The sequence below is a fragment of the Falco rusticolus genome, chromosome 1, assembly GCF_015220075.1.
Source record: "Falco rusticolus isolate bFalRus1 chromosome 1, bFalRus1.pri, whole genome shotgun sequence".
NCBI lineage: Eukaryota > Metazoa > Chordata > Aves > Falconiformes > Falconidae > Falco > Falco rusticolus.
The window spans coordinates 21,444,363-21,462,955 of NC_051187.1; the positions used below are offsets into that span (position 1 = coordinate 21,444,363).

Genomic DNA, 18,593 nt, shown 5'->3' on the forward strand with positions numbered 1-18,593 from the left:
AGCTTGAAAGATGCAGAGACAGGCTTGGTCCTTGCCATTCTACAGATATGGAGCAAACACTGCAACATGACTGAAAGAGGAGGGTAGTCTGGAGTCTTGGGAGTTGCGAGTCATCCACAGGCAGCATGAAGCTTGCTCCATATTCCTTCTGAAGTCAGCATTGGTCCCATACTGCTGTGGTCTTGGACAGAGGCACTGGCATTGTGTTCTCCAGAGTGAACAACGATCCTGGTCCCTCAAAGCCTTGTACAGAAAATCTTACCACTTTTCAGGTGGGGTAGAAACATTGAATTGCAGTCCAGTGAGGGTGGTTAGCTATATTTCCCCTGCCATTTCGGGTGGGTTTGGCCTTTCCCAACCCCTTTTGTAATCAGCTGTTTGACATTGCGTGTGCTCTGTTCTGCCCACCAGAGGTAGCAGCATTGTAGAAACAGGTTTGCTCTATAACTACGTTGTGGGATCCTTGACGGTTTATTCTTTCCTTTGGTTGCAGTCGGACCTGAGTCGCCTCTCTGAGATCGACAAGTCCTTAGCTGTGTTCTGCATGGCCACTTACGGCGAGGGTGACCCCACAGACAACGCCCAAGACTTCTATGACTGGCTGCAGGAGGCTGATGCTGACCTGTCAGGTCTCCGATTTGCAGTAAGTGCCTCAATTCCAGTCTGCTGCATTTGAGCAGGAAAGTCACAAGCCCTCCAGTGTTCCTGCACAGGGCTTGGGTAAAGGCACAACGTGATGCCTATGCCTTGTGCGCCTGTGTCAGATGTGGTCCCTATTGTCTTCCTCCCCGGGCTTCATGGACACTTGCAAACGCATATCTGGGGGCTTTAAATGCGAATGTCTGAGTACTCTCTCCACTCTCTAAATCACAAGGGTTTGCTGGTAATGTCTTGCCACAAACAGCCCAGCAGGCATTGAATGTGAGGTCTGTAAATGAGTTACAGGCGGCTGCTGCTGTTCAGAAGCTAATTGAGCAGCCCTGGGCCAGATCTACTCCCGCAAATTAAATCACTTGGAGGAGCGTATAGCTCTTTTCCTGTGCTGAGCTGAATAATTGGCTGAGATACAGCCACCTCACCTAAACGCCGGCCAAATTCCTTAGGCAGCATAATAATTGCAAATGAGGAGAAAATCCACTGCTGGAGATGTTAAGCTGCTCTGTATAAAAGCAGTGAGCAAACATTTGCCGAGTGGTTTGTGGGAGGCAAGGGACAGCAACTGGTCTGCAGGCAGCCCAGGCTTTTACTGGTCCCTGGAGGGGATGGTGTGGGCAGCTCTTGTGTGTGCATCCTCGTGATGTGCCCGGGATGGCTCGGCGGAGTTGGTGGTGCCTGCTGACCAGGCGTTCTCCAGTGGTAGATACTTACTCAAGGTCCACAAAGAGCTGGTGAGGAGCTGGGCTAGGTCTTGCTGTCTGTCTTCAGCATCCTTTGCTGGGTGATACTGGCCAGAGAGTGCCAACTGGATGGGAAAAGTCCAGCCTCTGCTTCTCCATGCTCATTGGTGTTCCCTTCCAGGTCTTCGGGCTGGGGAACAAGACTTATGAGCACTTCAATGCCATGGGGAAGTATGTGGACAAGAGGCTGGAGGAACTTGGAGCCCAGCGCATCTTTGAACTCGGGCTGGGAGATGACGATGGCAAGTAAGTGGCTTGGCTTGAAGGGCTGGTCAGAGCAGGCTAAAGCATTGTGCAAAGGAACTGGGCATGGAGTTGGCTCTACTACTAGGACAGAAATAAACCCCACAGGCTGGCTGTGGGATCTGACATGTCTTCAAGTGTGTGTGTCTGTCTGCTCTCACCCACAATCGGATCCCTGTACACCTAAGACTATCCTAGGGGATCTTGTGTCTGGGAAATCCCACGTTAGTTTTAAATGACCATAGTTATTACTTGAGGAAGTTTTGCAGCCTCCTCTGCCTTTACTCCTGCTGCTGGAGCTCCGTTGTTAACCTAACCTGCATGGATAAACCCACCCATCCTTGTGGAGGGGGCAAACTCTGTCTCCTTGTGAACTGTTGGTTTTATGGTGGAAGGCAGCAATTTTCCGACTTGGACGATGTTTGGTTGGTTTTTTATGGGGTTTTTTTGGACCTTTGCTCACCTGAGCACCCTGTGGGTAGCACGTTTAGCACGTGGGAAATTACATCGGCCTGTGGCTTTGCTTCTAAAGGGCTGCAAGATCTGATGAGAGGGATGTGCTGTATGTGGGAGGCTCTGAGCCCAGAAAAATAAGCATTGCCGTGGTGGAATCTGCCTTTTAGGAAGGTGACCTGAAGCCAGGAGTGGGCAAGGGGCAAGTGGGTTGGTTAAAGACAGAGCCTGAATAACAAAGCCTTCCTTGGCAGACCTGGTGAAGGAAGGAGTGGCTGGTATAGCAACAGTTCCCTCCCACCCACTTAGTGCTCTGAAGATGCTCTCATGATCTGTGGGGATGTGGAGGTACCCAGACCACCTGGGTCCAAAGGCAGATGCCTTTTCCCACCGTGAAGGGAGGAGTCTGTAGGGATCTCAGGTGGCTCCTCAGGGAATGCCCCTTTGTTCCCAGCTGGGGCCAGGTTATTGAATCTTTCTGTTGCCCTGGTTAGCCTGGAAGAAGACTTCATCACCTGGAGGGAGCAGTTCTGGCCAGCAGTGTGTGAGCACTTCGGGGTGGAGGCTACAGGAGAAGAGTCCAGGTGAGTACGGCAGCAAATTCTTTAGGTGCCAGAGAGGCTGCCCACCTCTGGTGGCTGTGCCATCAGCCCTGAGCTGCTGTCCCCTGTCCCGTGTGCTGCCTCCCCTTCCGGACCTGGGAGGGCGTGTGTGAAGTAGAGCAGTGAGCCGGGCTGTTCGGACTGAGCCCATCCTGGTGCGGGTTTGGACCTAGCTCTGGATTTCTGTTCTGAGTGGGGATGTGATGGGTTTGGTTCCTTCGTGGGTGGCTTTGCTGGGTTGCGATGCTCCCCGTGAAGCTGAGGTTTCCTTTTCATTTGGGCTTCCTGCACGGTCTGCCTGATCCCTCGTGTCTCCAGAGGGGCAAATGGATGGAAGATGCATTTGTTCTTGAACTGCAGCAAGTCCAGCAAAGCAGATGATGGTTCCAGGTGTACCGTGTGATTTCCAGTTTGACTTTATCTTTTTTTTTTTTTTTTTTTCCCCTCTCCTCCCCCAGCATCCGCCAGTATGAGCTGGTGGTGCACACCGATGTTAACATGAACAAAGTCTACACCGGTGAGATGGGCCGCCTCAAGAGCTATGAGAACCAGAAGCCGTAAGTGCCGAACCACCCTGGGCAGGGTACACGTGGGCCAGGCTTTGGCTGATGGATCCTGGATGTTTCTAACGCCCCCGGCTATGCAGGCAGTGTCATTTCTGCAGTGCAGCCATGTGGCCGGCCTCTGCCCAAGAGAGACGGGCTCCAGTCCCCATTGGGACTCTCTGAGATTCCCCGGTTACTGAAGCAGCGAGGAGATGGCTGTGTTTGTGTGTGCCCTTTGGCGGGTACATTTGCAGCAGCTGTCCTGAGGTCACTCAAAGCCTTTCCTTGCCCGGGGTGGGGTAGCTAATGCATGATGGTCACTTGCAGTATTGCTGTGGGATGATTAGCTGTATAAATTAATTCCAACCTGAAATATTTCGCTGGGATGTGATAGTCCCTCCGATCTACTTTTGAGTCATGTATTCTTAATGGGACAGAAGCTGTTGACTGCTGAGCTCTGCTTAGAAGGAGATTTGTTTTCTGTGCCAATGTGGCAGCAGCATAATCATAATTTGGTTCCTGCTGTAGTGTGCTTTGAAAGAGAAAGAGGACAGCCCTCTGCTCAAATCCTGGGAACTGGCTCTGGAGACAGAGGGAGCACACCTGGATACAGCTGTGAGCCTGCAGGAGAGTAACCCAGAGGGTCCTTGTCTTTCCTTCCAGACCATTTGATGCCAAGAACCCCTTCCTGGCCCAGGTTACAGAGAACCGCAAGCTGAATGAGGGTGGAGAGCGACACCTTATGCACCTGGAGCTGGATATCTCTAATTCCAAAATCAGGTAGCTTGCCATGGGAGACTGCTTCTCTGTTTTCACAGGAGCAGTCTGCATCAGGAGCAAAGAACAAGGATGTGGCACTGGCCTCATCCCACCCTTCAGAAGGGGACCTTGTTCTCATAATTACTTAATACTGCCCCTCTGGACTTCTGTACCACATACCAGGACTTTCTCCCAGCTCTTGTGCTGTGCCTGGCCATGCCAGCTGGCTGCTTTGGGTCACTCCAGAGCTGGCTGCACGCACCCATCCTACCTGAGCAGTCCCAGCTGCAAGAATTCTCTAGGAGGCATTCAAAAAACGAGGGGGCAGACAAACTGGAGAGAGGGGAGAGCTGGGGATGACTCGTGCCTGGGTTTGCCTGGCTTAGTTGTGCAAGCATGGGGGGAATAAAACCCTGTTCTTAAAAACCTTCTTGCTGGCTCACATTCCTCTATGTCTGCTTGTGAGAAAGCCATGAGTCTAGGTGGTTTAACATATAACAAAAATCGGCAGAGGTTTTGAGCAGCTTTGCTCCTTGTCTGCCAGGGAGTTGTCCCATCTTTCCTTGCTGGAAGTCTGGCTTTGTCAAAGTCTTGGCAAAACTGCTATTATCTCGGAAGGCCCTTGTAAAAAAACCAACTGGTTCTTAAAGGACCGTTGTGGAATAATGTTCTGCTGTTACTGCCAGCTGTTTGGCATCCCTGGTTGTGCAGGCACTGTGTAGCAGCTCAGATCTCAGTGTTGTCCTTGCACCAGCCCACTGAGCAGCTCAGGCTTGGGGTGGACAAGGAGCAGTGCTGGTGTTTTATCTGCTCTCCTCTTGCTCTCGTGCCAGGTATGAGTCTGGGGACCATGTGGCGGTGTATCCAGCCAACGACTCTTCTCTGGTGAATCAGATCGGTGAGATCCTGGGCACGGATCTGGACACGATCATGTCCCTGAACAATTTGGATGGTGAGTATGAATCACTCCTGAGCATCATCAGTTCTCCTTCAGCTATGGTCTCTGTCCTTCCCACCAGAGCAGGAGTCGGATCACCTTCGGGTCCCATAGGGTACCTCCAGGCAAACGGAGATGTCCCGTGGCCACTCCAAATGCCATGCCGTTTTAGCAGTGGCATGGAGCCTGCTTGCTGAGAGCCAGTTGAAGTGGGTCAGTTGCGAAATGTACTTAGTGTGCCCATTCAACAACAAATTATGTAACAGCACACTCCTAATTAGGGAGCATCAGCTCGCCAGAGCATCCTTCTGCCGCAGCAGCCCCGGAGCTCAGCAGGGGTCTTAGTGTCTGAGATGCTGTTGTTCAGCCCTTGGAGGAGGCACAGGCTGGGGGACCGAACTGCCAGGAGGGAGCACTTGTGCTGATACAAAGAGCTCTTCTGGGGCAGCGTTCCCAGCAGAGCTGGCCTCTGGCAGGAGGAAGGTGGCAGCTGCTGCCTGTCTTAACCCTGAAGCAGTGCAGCCTGACCTGGGGCATCAGATGCAAGTGGCTTTAACGTACTGCCGGAGTCTGCAGCCCCCTAGTGTGACGTCCTGTGTTGTCTGGCCTCATGCTGTCATTCCTGTCCCTTTCAGACCTCTTAATTTGCCGAACTGAATGGCTCCAGCTGTGATTGCTGGTGCTTACCTTTCCCAAGGGGGGTCTGAGCACAGCTGTCCGTGGCTGAAGGAGACTAAGGACGCTTTTGAGGCCAGCTCTGAAGGAGATGTGAAGCCAGATTAGCCATGGAGAGCAGCCCTTCTGCTTGGTCTGGGAATCTGCAGGGTGCTTGTGTGCATGGATATCTCGGGGCAGAGGGCCCCATTGGGAAGCAGGGGGGTTTTTTTTTTTGCTAATAAGCTCTCAGGCAGCATCTGTGCAACACAAAATGGGCTTCTGGGAGAGGGAGCTGCCTGGGAAGGGAGCAGCCCTGCGCTGGAGCTGCTTCAGTGTGGGCTTGGGGCTTTGGCCAACAGGCTGATTCAGCCCCAGGGCTGCTCTCCTCCCTCAAGCCCCTTCCCCTGCCTTGTCTCAAGCTCCCATACACTGATGTAGCTGCTGGAACGAAATCTGGCATAACGGCATGCAGTTGCTGATTTTTTAATATTTTTTTTTTTCCTCTTCCCCAGAGGAATCCAATAAGAAACATCCCTTCCCCTGCCCCACGTCCTACCGTACAGCCCTGATGTACTACCTGGACATCACCAACCCGCCCCGCACCAACGTCCTCTACGAGCTGGCACAGTACGCCACGGACGCCGGCGAGCAGGAGCGCCTCCGCAAAATGGCATCGTCTGCTGCCGAGGGGAAGGTGGGAGCTGTGGCCTTCCCAGCAAAGCCGCTGGGTTGAACTGGGTGCTGGGGGATCCCTGAAAGGGATCCAGGACTGGTGGGCACCGTGTGCGGAGAGCTTGAGGGAGTGTTAGCCAGCTGTGTAGGGAAGTTGTCACACGTGTGCCCTCTTTGCCCGCAGGCTCTCTACCTCAGCTGGGTGGTGGAGGCCCGGAGGAACATCCTTGCCATCCTGCAGGACATGCCCTCGCTGCGCCCCCCCATTGATCACTTGTGCGAGCTCCTGCCCCGCCTGCAGGCCCGCTACTACTCCATTGCCTCCTCGTCCAAGGTGAGTGTACTTCCAGCGGGGACGGAGGCTGTGAGGGACTGCTGCCCCTTCTCAGCTGGGGCCTGGACATGGGGAACCTGCCCAGGTGACCCTTTCTGTGAGAGGGGCAGCTTTTGTTATCTCTGTGCATGAGAAAAGGGGATTATTCCAGCCTCCACAGGGTCTGCAGGGGGTCCTGTGCCGCAGCCAGCTGCGCCCCAATACCACCACCCTCCCCGCAGCCCTGCTCCTCTTCGTGCTTCCAGGGCTTTGGAAGCAAGGTGGCGTTTTAGGGGGTGGTCAAAATTCACTCCTCATTTTGTGCCTGAAGCTGTGAGGTTGTTGGCAATACTGAAGGGAGCTCAGCGGTCCTGTGATGAGTCAGGCACAAGACAGAAGACCCATGTGGGGCATACTGGGAGCCTTGATCTGTCGGGGGAGGAAGAGTTGTCCCAACATTAACATTAGGTTAAACTTCCCCCCATCCCTGAGCACAAGGGACTGAGCTGTGGGGTCGCTGGGGCTCCCTCTCGGCCTGGTGCTGACATCCCTTCCCTGCAGGTTCACCCCAACGCCATCCACATCTGTGCCGTGACGGTGGAGTACGAGACCAAGACGGGACGCTTGAACAAAGGGGTGGCCACCAACTGGCTCAAGAACAAGGTGCCCAACGAGAATGGGAGCAACTCCCTGGTGCCCATGTACGTCAGGAAGTCACAGTTCCGCCTGCCCTTCAAACCCAGCACGCCCGTCATCATGATCGGACCGGGAACTGGCATAGCCCCCTTCATCGGCTTCATTCAGGAGCGGGCCTGGCTGAAGCAGCAAGGTGAGTGCCCAGAACCAGCCCTGGGGACTGGAGCTGCTGCAGGATGGTGCCTCTGAGGTGCAGCTTGTGCTGCTCACACTGCTGATGGCTCTAGCGAAGAGCAGAGGTGGTGGAGCAGGGTGAACAGCAAAGTGGTTTTGCCCAGCGTGAGGATGCTTTGTCCTCCTCTTGGCCGCAGAGGATGTTTGGGGGGGGTGGAGAGACCCGAGTCAGTTCTCTGACCGCTGCCACCGTGTCTCCAAATAACCACAGTCAAGTCACTTAGACTCATTCCAAAGCACGTGGGTACTTGGAGCTTCCCCTGACGAACAGAAGCAGTGGTGCAGCTCTGCCTCCCCCGGGCTGGCAGGATGAGGGGGGGTGGGGAGGCCAGGGTTGGGGGCTGCAGGGGGGGCAGCTGATGGCTGCTGTGTGACCCCGCAGGCAAAGAGGTGGGCGAGACGGTGCTTTACTACGGCTGCCGCCGTGAGCGGGAGGACTACCTGTACCGCGAGGAGCTGGCCCGCTTCCATCAGGAGGGAGTCCTCACCCAACTCAATGTGGCCTTTTCCAGGGACCAGGCTGAGAAGGTACTGCTGTGGTCCCCCAGCTGCTCGTCCCTGCTGCCCCTCATCATGCCCCGGCTGTGGCAGCGAGGGACGAAAAGGCCCTGAGGGCTGGAGCCTCCCAGCCTCGAGCCTGGCGGCTGGGGAGGGCTGGTGGCATCTGAGGAGCACCCAGCAGCTCCACTCTCTTGTGGAGCCACGAGCACAGGCTTGGCTTCCCCGCCCCCACCATGGCCCACGGGCTGGGGGCTCGGCTGGGCTCTTCTCTTCTCACATCCACCTTGTTCCCTGCCAGGTTTATGTTCAGCACTTACTGAAGAAGAACAAGGAAAACATCTGGAAGCTGATTAATGAGGGGAATGCTCATATCTACGTGTGCGGGTAGGTCCCGTGGCCGGGAAGGGTGATGCGGTTCCTCACCTTGTGTGTTACAAGCCCTGGGGGGGTTACGCTGTCCTTGTCCCGGGGGAGGGCGAGCGGCAGGTGGGCTGGGGTGAGCAAACTGTCCGCGTTTGGGTGTTGAGAGGCCACCAGGGCTCTGCTGCTTTGCTGTGTTACTGCCTCGCTCATGGTCCCCTTGTTTCCAGCGATGCTCGCAACATGGCCCGGGATGTGCAGAACACCTTCTATGAGATCGTGGCCGAGTTCGGGAACATGGGCCAGCCCCAGGCCGTGGACTATGTAAAGAAACTGATGACGAAGGGCCGGTACTCTCTGGATGTCTGGAGCTAAGAGCGGGGTTGGTGGGGCCGGGGATAGAACAGGTCCCCAGGTGTGGGCCCACAGGAGGTGCAAAGTGCCTGCTGACCCACTGCTGCTGTGGGTGACAGCGTTGGCCGCAGCCCACAGCTACCCCAGTGTCACTCCCAACCCCTCCGGGCCCACAGCAGCCCCTCGGGGCAGGCTGTGTACCCCGGGGGTGGCAGGGGTTGAGAGGGGCAGGGGGGTAGCTCAGGCTGCTGTCCAGGAGCCGTGGTCCCCCCAGCACCCCAGGGAGCACCTCACAGCACCAGCGTTCGTCTTGAGGTGAGGGACATGGCTGACATGGGGCAGGAGGGACGGGCGGTGCGGGGGGAGCTCTGGGGTCCTTCCCTGAACGCGAGGTGTTGCCTTATCCCCTGGGGCTGGAGACCACCCTGGGGAGGACAGAGGTGGAGGAGCTTGCAGCCCCCTGCGCTGTGGGTTTGGTGTGAGGGCATGGCCTGGGGCGGCGATCTGCCCTCGCCCCCCTCCCACCCTCTCGGGCCAGCTTTGGGCACAGAGACCCCACAGGCCCCTGCTCCTTACCCCTGCTCCCCCCTCCCCTCCAGCACACAGCGGGGAGGGGGGTGCTCCTCTCCCTTCTGGAAGAGACATGCTTTTTTTTTTGGGGGGGGGGGGGGGGGGGCGGCTGCTTCCTTCCTGGGGTCCAGCAACTCCCCTGTGCTCAGCCCCTCCCTCATGCTGTGTATGGTCATTTTTTAGATACTGTCTTTATTTTAACATCTTTGTGATTTAAATCATGGGGAAAAAAAGAAAAAAAAAAAAAAACAACCAAAACCAACTTTCAGGCTGTCCAATGACTGTAAATTATTTAAATACATTTGCCCTTGGAATAAAAATACTGTTTCTGTAGTTTGCTTCCTGCCCTCTCTCTGCTCCACCAGAGGGAAGAGGGAGGCAGGAGCAATGGCTGATAACCAGCAGGAAACCTGGGGACTGGGTGGCCGCTCTGGAGCTGGGGCCAGCCCCTGCCTGGGGGTGCTGAGCCCTGGTCTGGCGGTGGGGATGGACTGGGGGGCTTCAGCCCAAGGTACAGCTGTGCTAGACCTGCTCTTTCCTTCCCACCACTCCAGGGGGTCCCAGGGGTAGTACAGGGCTTCCCCCAGTCTGTAGGGATGCTGATGTCCTGCGGGGCTTGTTGGGTGGCCACAGCTCACAGTGCTGCACCCTGGGCTGGGGTGGGGGCACGGGGAGGTGACCAGAGCAGAGTATGCAAGCTGTTCAGAGACCGCCCCGGCAACCCGAGGCAGCACCTTCCCTTTATTTTTACACGTGCATCCTCCAGAGATGCGAGACCAGCGTGCTGTTTGCACAGCTCTGGCGTGCAGCCTGGATCCGGCTCAGGGTGCTCCCACACCACCGGTGCGACGGTAGAGGAGCGGGGTCCCACAGAGCCTGGGAGCCAGCACTGTGCACAGCCTCCAGCTGCCTCTGGAAGCAGAGAGGGTGCGGGGCAGTGGCTGCAGGCGATGTGAGAAGGGGGAGAGCCCCAACCACCCCAGGGAGCTGGGTAAGAGGCAGCTGGCAGTCCTGCACCCTGCCTTGCCCACGCTGGGCACCCTGCACTGCCCCTGCCCACAGCCAGAGGAGCTGGGCTTGATCCCTGGGAACCATCCCAGCAAATGTCTTCAGGGCAGAGGGAAGGGAGCAGCTCTCTCGGGTACCCTGCTCTCCTGGAGGAGGAAGGCAGGCAGGACGTTCCCGGATCCAGCACCGTGGTGAACGCGCGGTCCATTTGTGAGCAGGTGCCAAGCTCTGTCCCACGCCCAGGCTTCCAAGGGATGGGGTCAGACACCAGAGTCCGGACGGCATCGAGGGGATGGGAGCTGGAGCTGGTGGGGAGAAACAGTCCTGGCCCCCACGCTGCCCCCCTTCAATTCCGCTTTGTGTCTTTGTTCTTGTTCTGAAACTTCTGGTGGACCACACGGAGGGTGGTGAAGAAGTTCCCCAGGAAAAGGATGAAGAAGGGGAGGCCGCACATGAGGACCTGCAGGAGCCACAGAGGCACAAGTCAGCAGGAGGGATTGCCTGGGGCATCCCCCTCCCCAGGGCAGCTGCCTGGGAGCCCCCTTACCTGCCACTCCTTGCACTCGGGGTGCTGGAGCATGCGGAAGAGGGTGATGGCGTTGTAGAGCTGCCAGAACTGCAGGAGAGAGGAGATTTAGAGGAGTTTCTGCTTTCAGACACTCAAGCCCACGCAGATGCTCATCCAGCTGCTTCCTCTGGGCACAACCCCCCCGCAGACCTCATGTGAGGCCAGCCTGCCCCAGCGCGCAGTGAGACCCCATCCCAGTTTGGGGGCAGAGGACCCCAGTTCGGACATCTCCCCCTTCCTTGCCACCCTCTAGAGCCCAGCGGTCGGGAGGAACCCTCACACCAGCCTGCTGCTTTCAGCCAGCAGCCTGACTGACCAAGGAAGAACTGGCCCGTCAGCCGCAGCAGCTCAGAGGGGTTTTGGAAGGGCTCTCTGCACCAGCCCCTCTGCTGTACTTTGCACATCACTTAAGAACTTGGCAAAACTTCCCCAGGTCCTCCCCACCTCACCAGCTGAGTCACGGAGGTGGTGGGTGCCTTGGAAGAAAACAAAAAGCTCAGTATTTGTGGAAAGTATTTCCCTGGCATCAGTATCACGTGGCTGCAGCAGCCTGCGGGGACCCGTGTGGTGTCCAGGCTGCCAAGTGCGATACGGCACGATCCATTCCCCCCTGAGGCTCCGGCCTCTTGAGGTCCCTGCAAGGAACAGTGCACACTCACCTGCCCGAAGAAGAGGAAGGGAAGCAGGAACGTGAGGCCTCTCCACATCCAGGACTGGAAGCCCTCTGCAAAGGATGGAGGGTTGCATGAGGACCCCAGAACACGCTGCACGGGGGAACGGATGGAGCCCAGCTCCTGGGGCCATGGGCCGGGAGGTTCAGTGGCCACCCCATGCCTGGCTGAGAAGGTCCTGCCAGGCTAACGCAGCCTCACCGTGGGCACTTGTACTTGCAGGGATTCCTAGTGCTAATCCAACGGGGGCTCTGGAGGAAGCTGCTCCGGTAGAGCTGCCCTCCCTGTGGCTGCTGTCCCTCAGCCTGAGCACTCGGTGTCACAGGGGCCAGGCAGGTGGCAGCCCACAAGTACGTGGGGTGCTGGAGGGACGTTTCACATCTGTAGGTGGTTCCTGGGGAAAGCTCGGATGCCAGGAGCCACAGCCACTGCTACCTCACCTCCTGAGGGAGCCAGCCCTGGGCTGGTGGCCCCAGGAGAGGAGGAGGAGGATAACATCCAGCCTACAGGATGCTGCCAGCCCCAGGAGATGCTGCTCTCACAGCTTTGGCTTTACTTGTAGCTTTTACCATTTCTGCCCCTGGTAAACCGCAGTCCAACTAGCCTCAAAACAAAAATAACTGTCACCCATCACCTTCAATGGAAACCACAGCTCCCAGTTAGCCAAGCACCAGTCCGGTGGTGGGAGGGAGGCTGCTAGCAGCCACAGGCCCTGTGGCAACAGCAGGTCCAGTTGAACTGGGACAACCAGTGAGGAAAAATCCCTGCTTACCCACAGTCAGATCCATGTTGTGCCTCTCGCCCAGCGCTCGCAGCCGGTACAAGCACCCACTCTGATAGTAGTACTGGAGGAACTGCACGAAGCCTGCAAGGAGAGCGTGGCTGCGGTCAGCAGGTGCCCAGGCACCAGCTCTCAGCCCAGCAGCAGCCGGGCTCCGCGCTGACCCTGTACACAAAGACCATCCCCGGCGCCAGGGCAGTGGCAGGCAGGAGAGAGGCCCAGGGAAAACCCAGGGGAGGGGGGAGCTGTGAGCAGCCACAGCTGGGTCTCTGTGTGTCGCAGGGCCAGGCAGGCATGCTCAGCACCCCAGGCCAGCCCCCTGCCCACGTGGCAGCACTTACTCTGGTACATGGAGAAGGAAAGAAACTGGTTCCTGAACATCTGGTACATGAGCCCGTCTGGCCTGCGGAGAGACGGTGCTGGCTGGGGGACGTGGGGCCGAGAGGGGACGCAGCCACCCCTGCCTGCCCCACAGCCAGGGTAAGGGCACCGCTGCCTCGCCCCGGCTCCCACCGAAACTGGGGGACACCCCAGCTCAGGCACAGCGTCACAGCACCTCATGTGCCCCAGCCCAGGGACCCTGCCTGCCACACAGAGGTGCCGATGGCTGCTTCATTTAGGGCGCTTGGGCCCGGCAAGGAACGTGTGGAGTCAACTGTTGGACCACAACGTGCACGGAGCAGGACTATGGCCATGGGTTAAGGCAGCAAAGGCCCCTTCACCTGAGCTGGCCACAGCCCGAGCCAGCCCCCCACGGGCCGGGGGGGATGCACACTTACCACGTTAGCATGACACCTGAGAGGAAGGTGGAGACATAGTGATGGAAAACCCACCAGCCTTTGATTCTGGAAGGCAGACACAGAGAAGCAGTGGTGTCAGGTCTGGAGCATGAAGCGGGACCCAAACGCACCCCGGGACAGTGAAGCCAGCCCAGCGCCACCCCCCAGCTCCCAGGGCAAGGCAAGGAGCAGGTTATGAAACAGCTGTGCACGGAGCAGGACCCAGCGCCTCCAGTTTAGGCAGCACCTGGGGACTGGGTCTCTTTCAACCGCTGCTCCACCCTCCCGCACGCCTCTGCACGGGGAGTTCCTCCCACCCTGCTCACACAGCTCATTACTGGGGTTTGCTACACACCCCAAGTAGGAGGGAGCTGCTCCCTTGGGAAGCACAGAGCTATGCAATGGGTCCCAACATCTCAGCCTTGCAGAGAAGGACCAACTCGCCACACGTCCCCCTCCCGGAACCCAAGGGACTCACTTGGATCCGTTGTTGATCAAGATGCTCTCCCGAATGGTGAGGGTGCAGTAGTACCACACCAGGAGGAAGTTAAAGACAGCATCTGTCACCCTGGTGTCAAACAAAGCAAGGTGTAAAGGTGGCAGAAGTGGCAGCACCCACACGCTGGGGGCATGGGCACAGAGGCAGCCACCCTGTGGGATGCCCACCTACCCTGCGGCCAGGGAGACCCGCTTCTCCACCACCCACCATGGCCACTGTGCGATCACAGCAGCCACAAGAGCCACCCCACTTCCAGGGCAGCGGCCAGATACTTTTTCAGGGTCTCCTGTTCAGCTCTGGGGCTTTTAGGATGGGAGAGGAGGACACGGGGCCCTGGGAGGAGATCTCTGCCCAGCATCCAAGCCAGACTCACCTGGAGTTGAGGAGGAAGCGACAGGAGAAAGAGACTATGAGTAAGATGATGGTGAGGTAGAGCTTGAACTTCTCGTACTCATCTTTATATGCAAACCTGCAGGGAAGCATAAGGAAGGCTTGGAGCAAGGTGGCTGCTGGAAGTCTGTGTCCTCACCTGGGCGGACAAAAGTGTTCTGCTGGGAACCTCTGGGGCATGCTCAGGAAAAGCCCTGTCTCCTGCGTATTTCTGAGAGGAGAGCACACCAGGCTGCTTTCACACGGGTGAGGCACCTTCCAGACCCTCCAAACCATGCCAGCCTGGCGGGTGGCCAGGACAACTTGGGAAGCTGGGCAGACTGGGGTCCGTGCAGCTCTCCAAGGGGAGGCCTGGGGAACAGGGGGAGGAGGACACGGGCTCCTGGCTGGGCACCTCTGGCATTAGTGTCCCAGCATGGAGGGGGGCTCTCATGGGCCAAAACTGGCCGTTGGCGTTTCCCCAAGGGGAGAGGTGGTAGCTTGCCAGTAGCTGCACAAGTCTGACTCTCCTGGAAGCCCTTAACACAGGGGAAACCTGGAGAGGGGTTCAGTGAAGGATCCTATTGAGCGTGTCAGAGCTAACGGTCTGTCCCAGCCCAGTGGCAGAAGCGTCAGGGGGAGTCGAGGACCCGGCTGATTCCAGGAAAGGAAGCAGGGGACAGCCCGGGACGGGAATCTGCACCGGGTGAGCCAAGCCAGCCACGTGTCTGCTGCACATGCGGCAGCTCAGCCCGGGAGCTGCTGTTTCCCAGTGACAAGGGGATCCCAAGGCAGGCAAAGCACACGGCAGCAGTGACGCGAGAGCCGTACTTGGCCTGCTTGCTGAGCAGCGTGACGTTCACGTTCCCGAGCACCAGACTCAGGTACAACCTGGGGAGAGAGCAGACGGGGAGTTAGGACGGGTGCCTGCCCGGGAGCTGGCAGCGCTGCCGCGGGGGTGAGGCAGAGCTGTCCCCTCTCGTGCAGCCGCGGGGCTGAGAACCCCCAGCTGTTTTCCACTCGGAGCTGCCAAGCAGCGTGACTGGCACAAACACTCTGGCATCTCCTCCCAAGGGCAGGGGGACGGGTGGCTGAGCACACCCCCCACCTCCTGTGGGCACTGGGGTGCTTGCCGGGGCTCGCCCCCGCGCACGGCTGCCGTTCAAGGGCAGGTGAAGGCCACGAGCAGGCAGAGGAGTGAGGGGGACGAGGGCAGCGCTGCAGAGGCTCAGGCTGGCTCCTGCCCAGGTGTCCTCCGGGGAGCCGAAGCGGAGCAGCCCAGCTGGGACACTGCTGGGAGCAGGGTGACAGCAGGTTTGTGCCTTGCAGCATTCCAGCCACAGGGACGTGGAGGGAGGAATTGGTGTTTCACCCAGGGACGAGAGGCCTCTTACCCGTTCTTCTTTGGTAGATAGGCCTCCATCTCAAAGAAAACATTCTGCCTCTCTTTTATTAGGCTCTGGGTCTCCTGGATGGACTCCTCCTGTTCGGGACTCACGTGGGCTTTGCATCTGGGGGGGGAAACACAGGTGCTGGCATCAGGATAGCCTCTGTAACACAAGCAGCACGTGCTGGCACTTGATACATGACTGTCTCAGACAAGGACAACCCAAGGACAGGGAAGATGGACTAGAGGCAAGTCCATGACTATTGGCAGGGCAAGCTGCTCTGGCTAGCTGGGATGTTGCTAAAGGAAAGGAAGCAGGAATGAGAGTGAGTGAGGCCAGGTGATCTTCTCACCCTCGAGGAAGGATGGAGAGAGCGAGCTTTGTGCAGGAGAGGGCAGTTCAAGTTACCTGCAAAGCCCTTGCAAGCCCCAAGTTGCAAACAAGGCACAAACCGGGGCAGAGAAAAGGGAAGCTGAGGAAGGAAGGTCTGCCTGGGTGAGTCCAGACCTCCACAGCACGTTGCTACCAGGGAAGCTGCAGCGAGGTCTGAATTGGACACAGGGCCATGAGCTGAGTTCAACAGCCCTGTCCTTGCTGCTTTCCCATCCTGTCCCACCCTGTCCCAGGATGCCAACTTACTTTTTGAGGGAGAACGACAGCTCCTTCAGTCGCTTCTTTTGTCGTGCGATGGAGCTGGAGATCCCGTCCTGGAGCTTGGTTAGCTCCTCAAGTTTCTGCTTGTACAGCTTGTGATTATCCTGGGAAAGAGAGACCAGCATGCGTTACAGCTGCCTGCCCAGCCATCCCTGTCCTCGGACCTTCTGTGGGGGCATCTGTTAAAAGCCGTCTTTAACTTCACCTGCAGAGCAGCTGGGTAAGACAAGAGGTGGTTGTAGAGGCCAGGCACGTTTGGGGCCAGCCTGCAGCCATCCTGACTCCTGTGGGGGCAGGAGCAGCTGCTGGGGATGCCCACCCCCAATCCCAAGGAAGTTATCTACAGGTGCAGGCACATCCGCATGGTACAGCCTGCTCTGGCCCTCGCACGTGGCTTGTGTCCGACCCGGCTCCAGCTGCGGCCTGTGCAAGTCCAGCCAGCAATCCTGCTCTGGGGATGCTCCCGTAGTTGGGAAACCATTGACTGCTGCACCGGGGATGGGAAAGACTCGGGGGAGGAAAAAAATGCTGCTGGGGCCAGGGCTACGGCTGAGGGCAGCAGCCACCCAGCAGTGGTGGCTTTGGCTGCTGGGGCAGGACAAGCGTCTCTCTCTGCCTGGAGGTTCGTGCAGCACCTGACTCATGGCTCTGGGGCTCCATCCCATGCACCCCCAGGAAGCTGGAAGGAGCCCGTCAATGAGCCAGACAAAGGACGGAGTGGCAGCAGGGCTGCAGCCAAGCGCCTGGCTCCTCGTGCGGCGGTAACCCAACCACACCTGGGTAAGGCTAGATGCCATTCTTTGCTATATTTAGAAAGGAAAGGAGAGAGCATGGCTGGATCTATGCTGCTTCTTGTCCAGGTCAGCTGGAAAACAGCCTCACTTCGACCACGGGCAGCCTGAATGCCACCTCCACTAGGGAATTAAATGCTGCTCGTAACAACCCTTGGACTAGACCTTGATGCACAAGTTTTAGCCTCTGTAGCTCTTATCAAGCACTTTATCAGCAGATCTCAAAGCTGCAAGGAGAAAGGTGAAACAGAGAGGGAAACAACTTGTTCTCCCTCTGGTGACAAGCAGTGGCAGGGTGGGAACGGATCCCAGATAGTGCTGGCTCCCCCTGCAGTGATTTATGTCCCTGATCTCTCACGAGACATTTGCTGCTCGGCTATCAAGCTTTCCTGCTCCCATCTGGAGTCACCTCCTTCTCTTGCTCTGGAGTCAACTGAGAAAAAGCAGCTTTTGTGACAACTCCCTTAGTCGTGCCAGCATCCCAGCACAATGTCTGGAGACAGCCTGGACCAGGAGCCACCCCAGGAGAAGGTTTCCAAAGGAAAGGGCTGCCACAGCACGGCTGCATGCAGGGTTCAAAGCGGGCAACCCAGGACATCCACACAACCCCTATGGAGCAAGAGGAGGTTTCTCAAAGCCTCCCTTGCCCCAGATCTGGGCACAGCTGCGACGTGCCCGAAACAACATCCGCTTCACCCCGCTCCCAGGGGGGAAGGAGGGGGAAAGGGAACTGGTGCAGCTGCAGATCTGAAGCACAGCAGAAGATGGTTAACCAACCTTTTCCTTGGGTGACCCCTGTCTGAGCTGAACCCTGCCCACTCCTTCCCCAGGCAACAAGCACCCTGGGGATTACACAAAGCAGGTGGAAACAGCTCTGATACCAGTCACCTTCTTGGCACAGAGCCCTGGTGGGTACCGGGGCACCCAAGGGTGGGTGCCCGGGTTTGAGGGAGGCAGGCTATCCGTTCCAGGTGCCTGGCTGTGGTGTGACCATTCCTGGCTACCTCTGCTCCCCTGCGAGGCCGGCTTTGGGCTTGCCAGAGCCAGGACGAGAGGAGCCATAAGGAGCGTGGAGCGGCAACTGCGCACCTTCTTCCCGGCCGTGCCGTGCCAGGCAGCGCCGCTCCCCGCTCCTGGCCTTTAAAAATCCGGAGATCTTGCGTCTTGACGCCACGTCCATGGCAGGCTGGACAAGGAGACCGGCCAGCCCTGGAAGGCCACGGCTCTGGCCAAAGGCCGGTGCCCGGGCAAGGCTCCGTGGTGGGGACCCGGCCCAGCCCTGCACCCCCTGCCCTGCTCCAAAACCCTTTCCCAGAAGCACAAGGACTCACGACCGAGGGTCGCGGCAGGGCCACAGGGGTAACAAGGGACCGCAATCCGAGGATGGAGACGCCGGCACCCGTTAGGGATGCTGTGGGGGCACCCCCCACCCCCACGGAGGAGCCCTCCCCCGCGGTGCCGGTAACCCCGGGACGAGGGGGTCCCTCGCCCCGCCGTTGCCCCGGCAAAGGGTAACGAACCGCCCCGCGGTACCCCGGGGTCGAAGCGAGCCCTGACACCACCGCAGACGCCACCCAGCCGCCACCGGTGCTCGCCCACCCGCCGGCTGAGGCCACCGCCCGCCGGGCCGGGGTCTCCGGGGGGCAGCGGGCGGTGCCGGGGCCGGCAGCCGGCGGGGTGCGGGCAGCCGGCGGGGTGCGGTACCTGGATGCGCTGGTAGCCGTCCTGCAGCTCCTCCCACTCCCGCAGGCACTCGGCGGCCGAGGCGCCGCAGGCCATGGCGGCGATGGCGGCGGGCGAGCGGCCCCGGCCCGCGGCGCTGGGCTGCGCTGGGCGGCCGCGCCCCCCGCCG

General features: G+C 58.5%; 2 protein-coding genes across 6 annotated transcripts in view; one reads left to right on the plus strand and one right to left on the minus strand.

The window, feature by feature from the left end:
• LOC119142258 (NADPH--cytochrome P450 reductase) overlaps window positions 1–9,465 on the plus strand; it is a 31,272-nt gene extending 21,807 nt beyond the window's left edge. For all 5 annotated transcript variants that reach the window (XM_037375010.1, XM_037375006.1, XM_037375008.1 and 2 more), the window contains 12 exons: window positions 494–643; window positions 1,519–1,643; window positions 2,588–2,677; window positions 3,154–3,252; window positions 3,904–4,020; window positions 4,833–4,951; window positions 6,106–6,287; window positions 6,450–6,599; window positions 7,140–7,407; window positions 7,831–7,976; window positions 8,248–8,333; window positions 8,540–9,465. In XM_037375010.1, coding sequence (XP_037230907.1) covers window positions 494–643; window positions 1,519–1,643; window positions 2,588–2,677; window positions 3,154–3,252; window positions 3,904–4,020; window positions 4,833–4,951; window positions 6,106–6,287; window positions 6,450–6,599; window positions 7,140–7,407; window positions 7,831–7,976; window positions 8,248–8,333; window positions 8,540–8,684 — 1,677 coding nt within the window. In that variant the 3' untranslated portion in view covers window positions 8,685–9,465. The remainder of the gene's footprint in view (window positions 1–493; window positions 644–1,518; window positions 1,644–2,587; window positions 2,678–3,153; window positions 3,253–3,903; window positions 4,021–4,832; window positions 4,952–6,105; window positions 6,288–6,449; window positions 6,600–7,139; window positions 7,408–7,830; window positions 7,977–8,247; window positions 8,334–8,539) is intronic.
• Window positions 9,466–9,927: 462 nt separating this feature from the next.
• TMEM120A (transmembrane protein 120A) lies at window positions 9,928–18,578 on the minus strand. Its single transcript, XM_037375011.1, has 12 exons — window positions 18,446–18,578; window positions 15,936–16,054; window positions 15,303–15,419; window positions 14,740–14,799; window positions 13,913–14,008; window positions 13,519–13,608; window positions 13,041–13,106; window positions 12,603–12,664; window positions 12,253–12,345; window positions 11,469–11,533; window positions 10,789–10,857; window positions 9,928–10,701 (listed from the first exon to the last, which is right to left on the minus strand). Exons 1-12 carry the CDS (start codon window positions 18,518–18,520, stop codon window positions 10,588–10,590), a joined length of 1,026 nt encoding a protein of 341 aa, XP_037230908.1. The 5' UTR covers window positions 18,521–18,578; the 3' UTR covers window positions 9,928–10,587.
• Window positions 18,579–18,593: the final 15 nt, after the last annotated feature.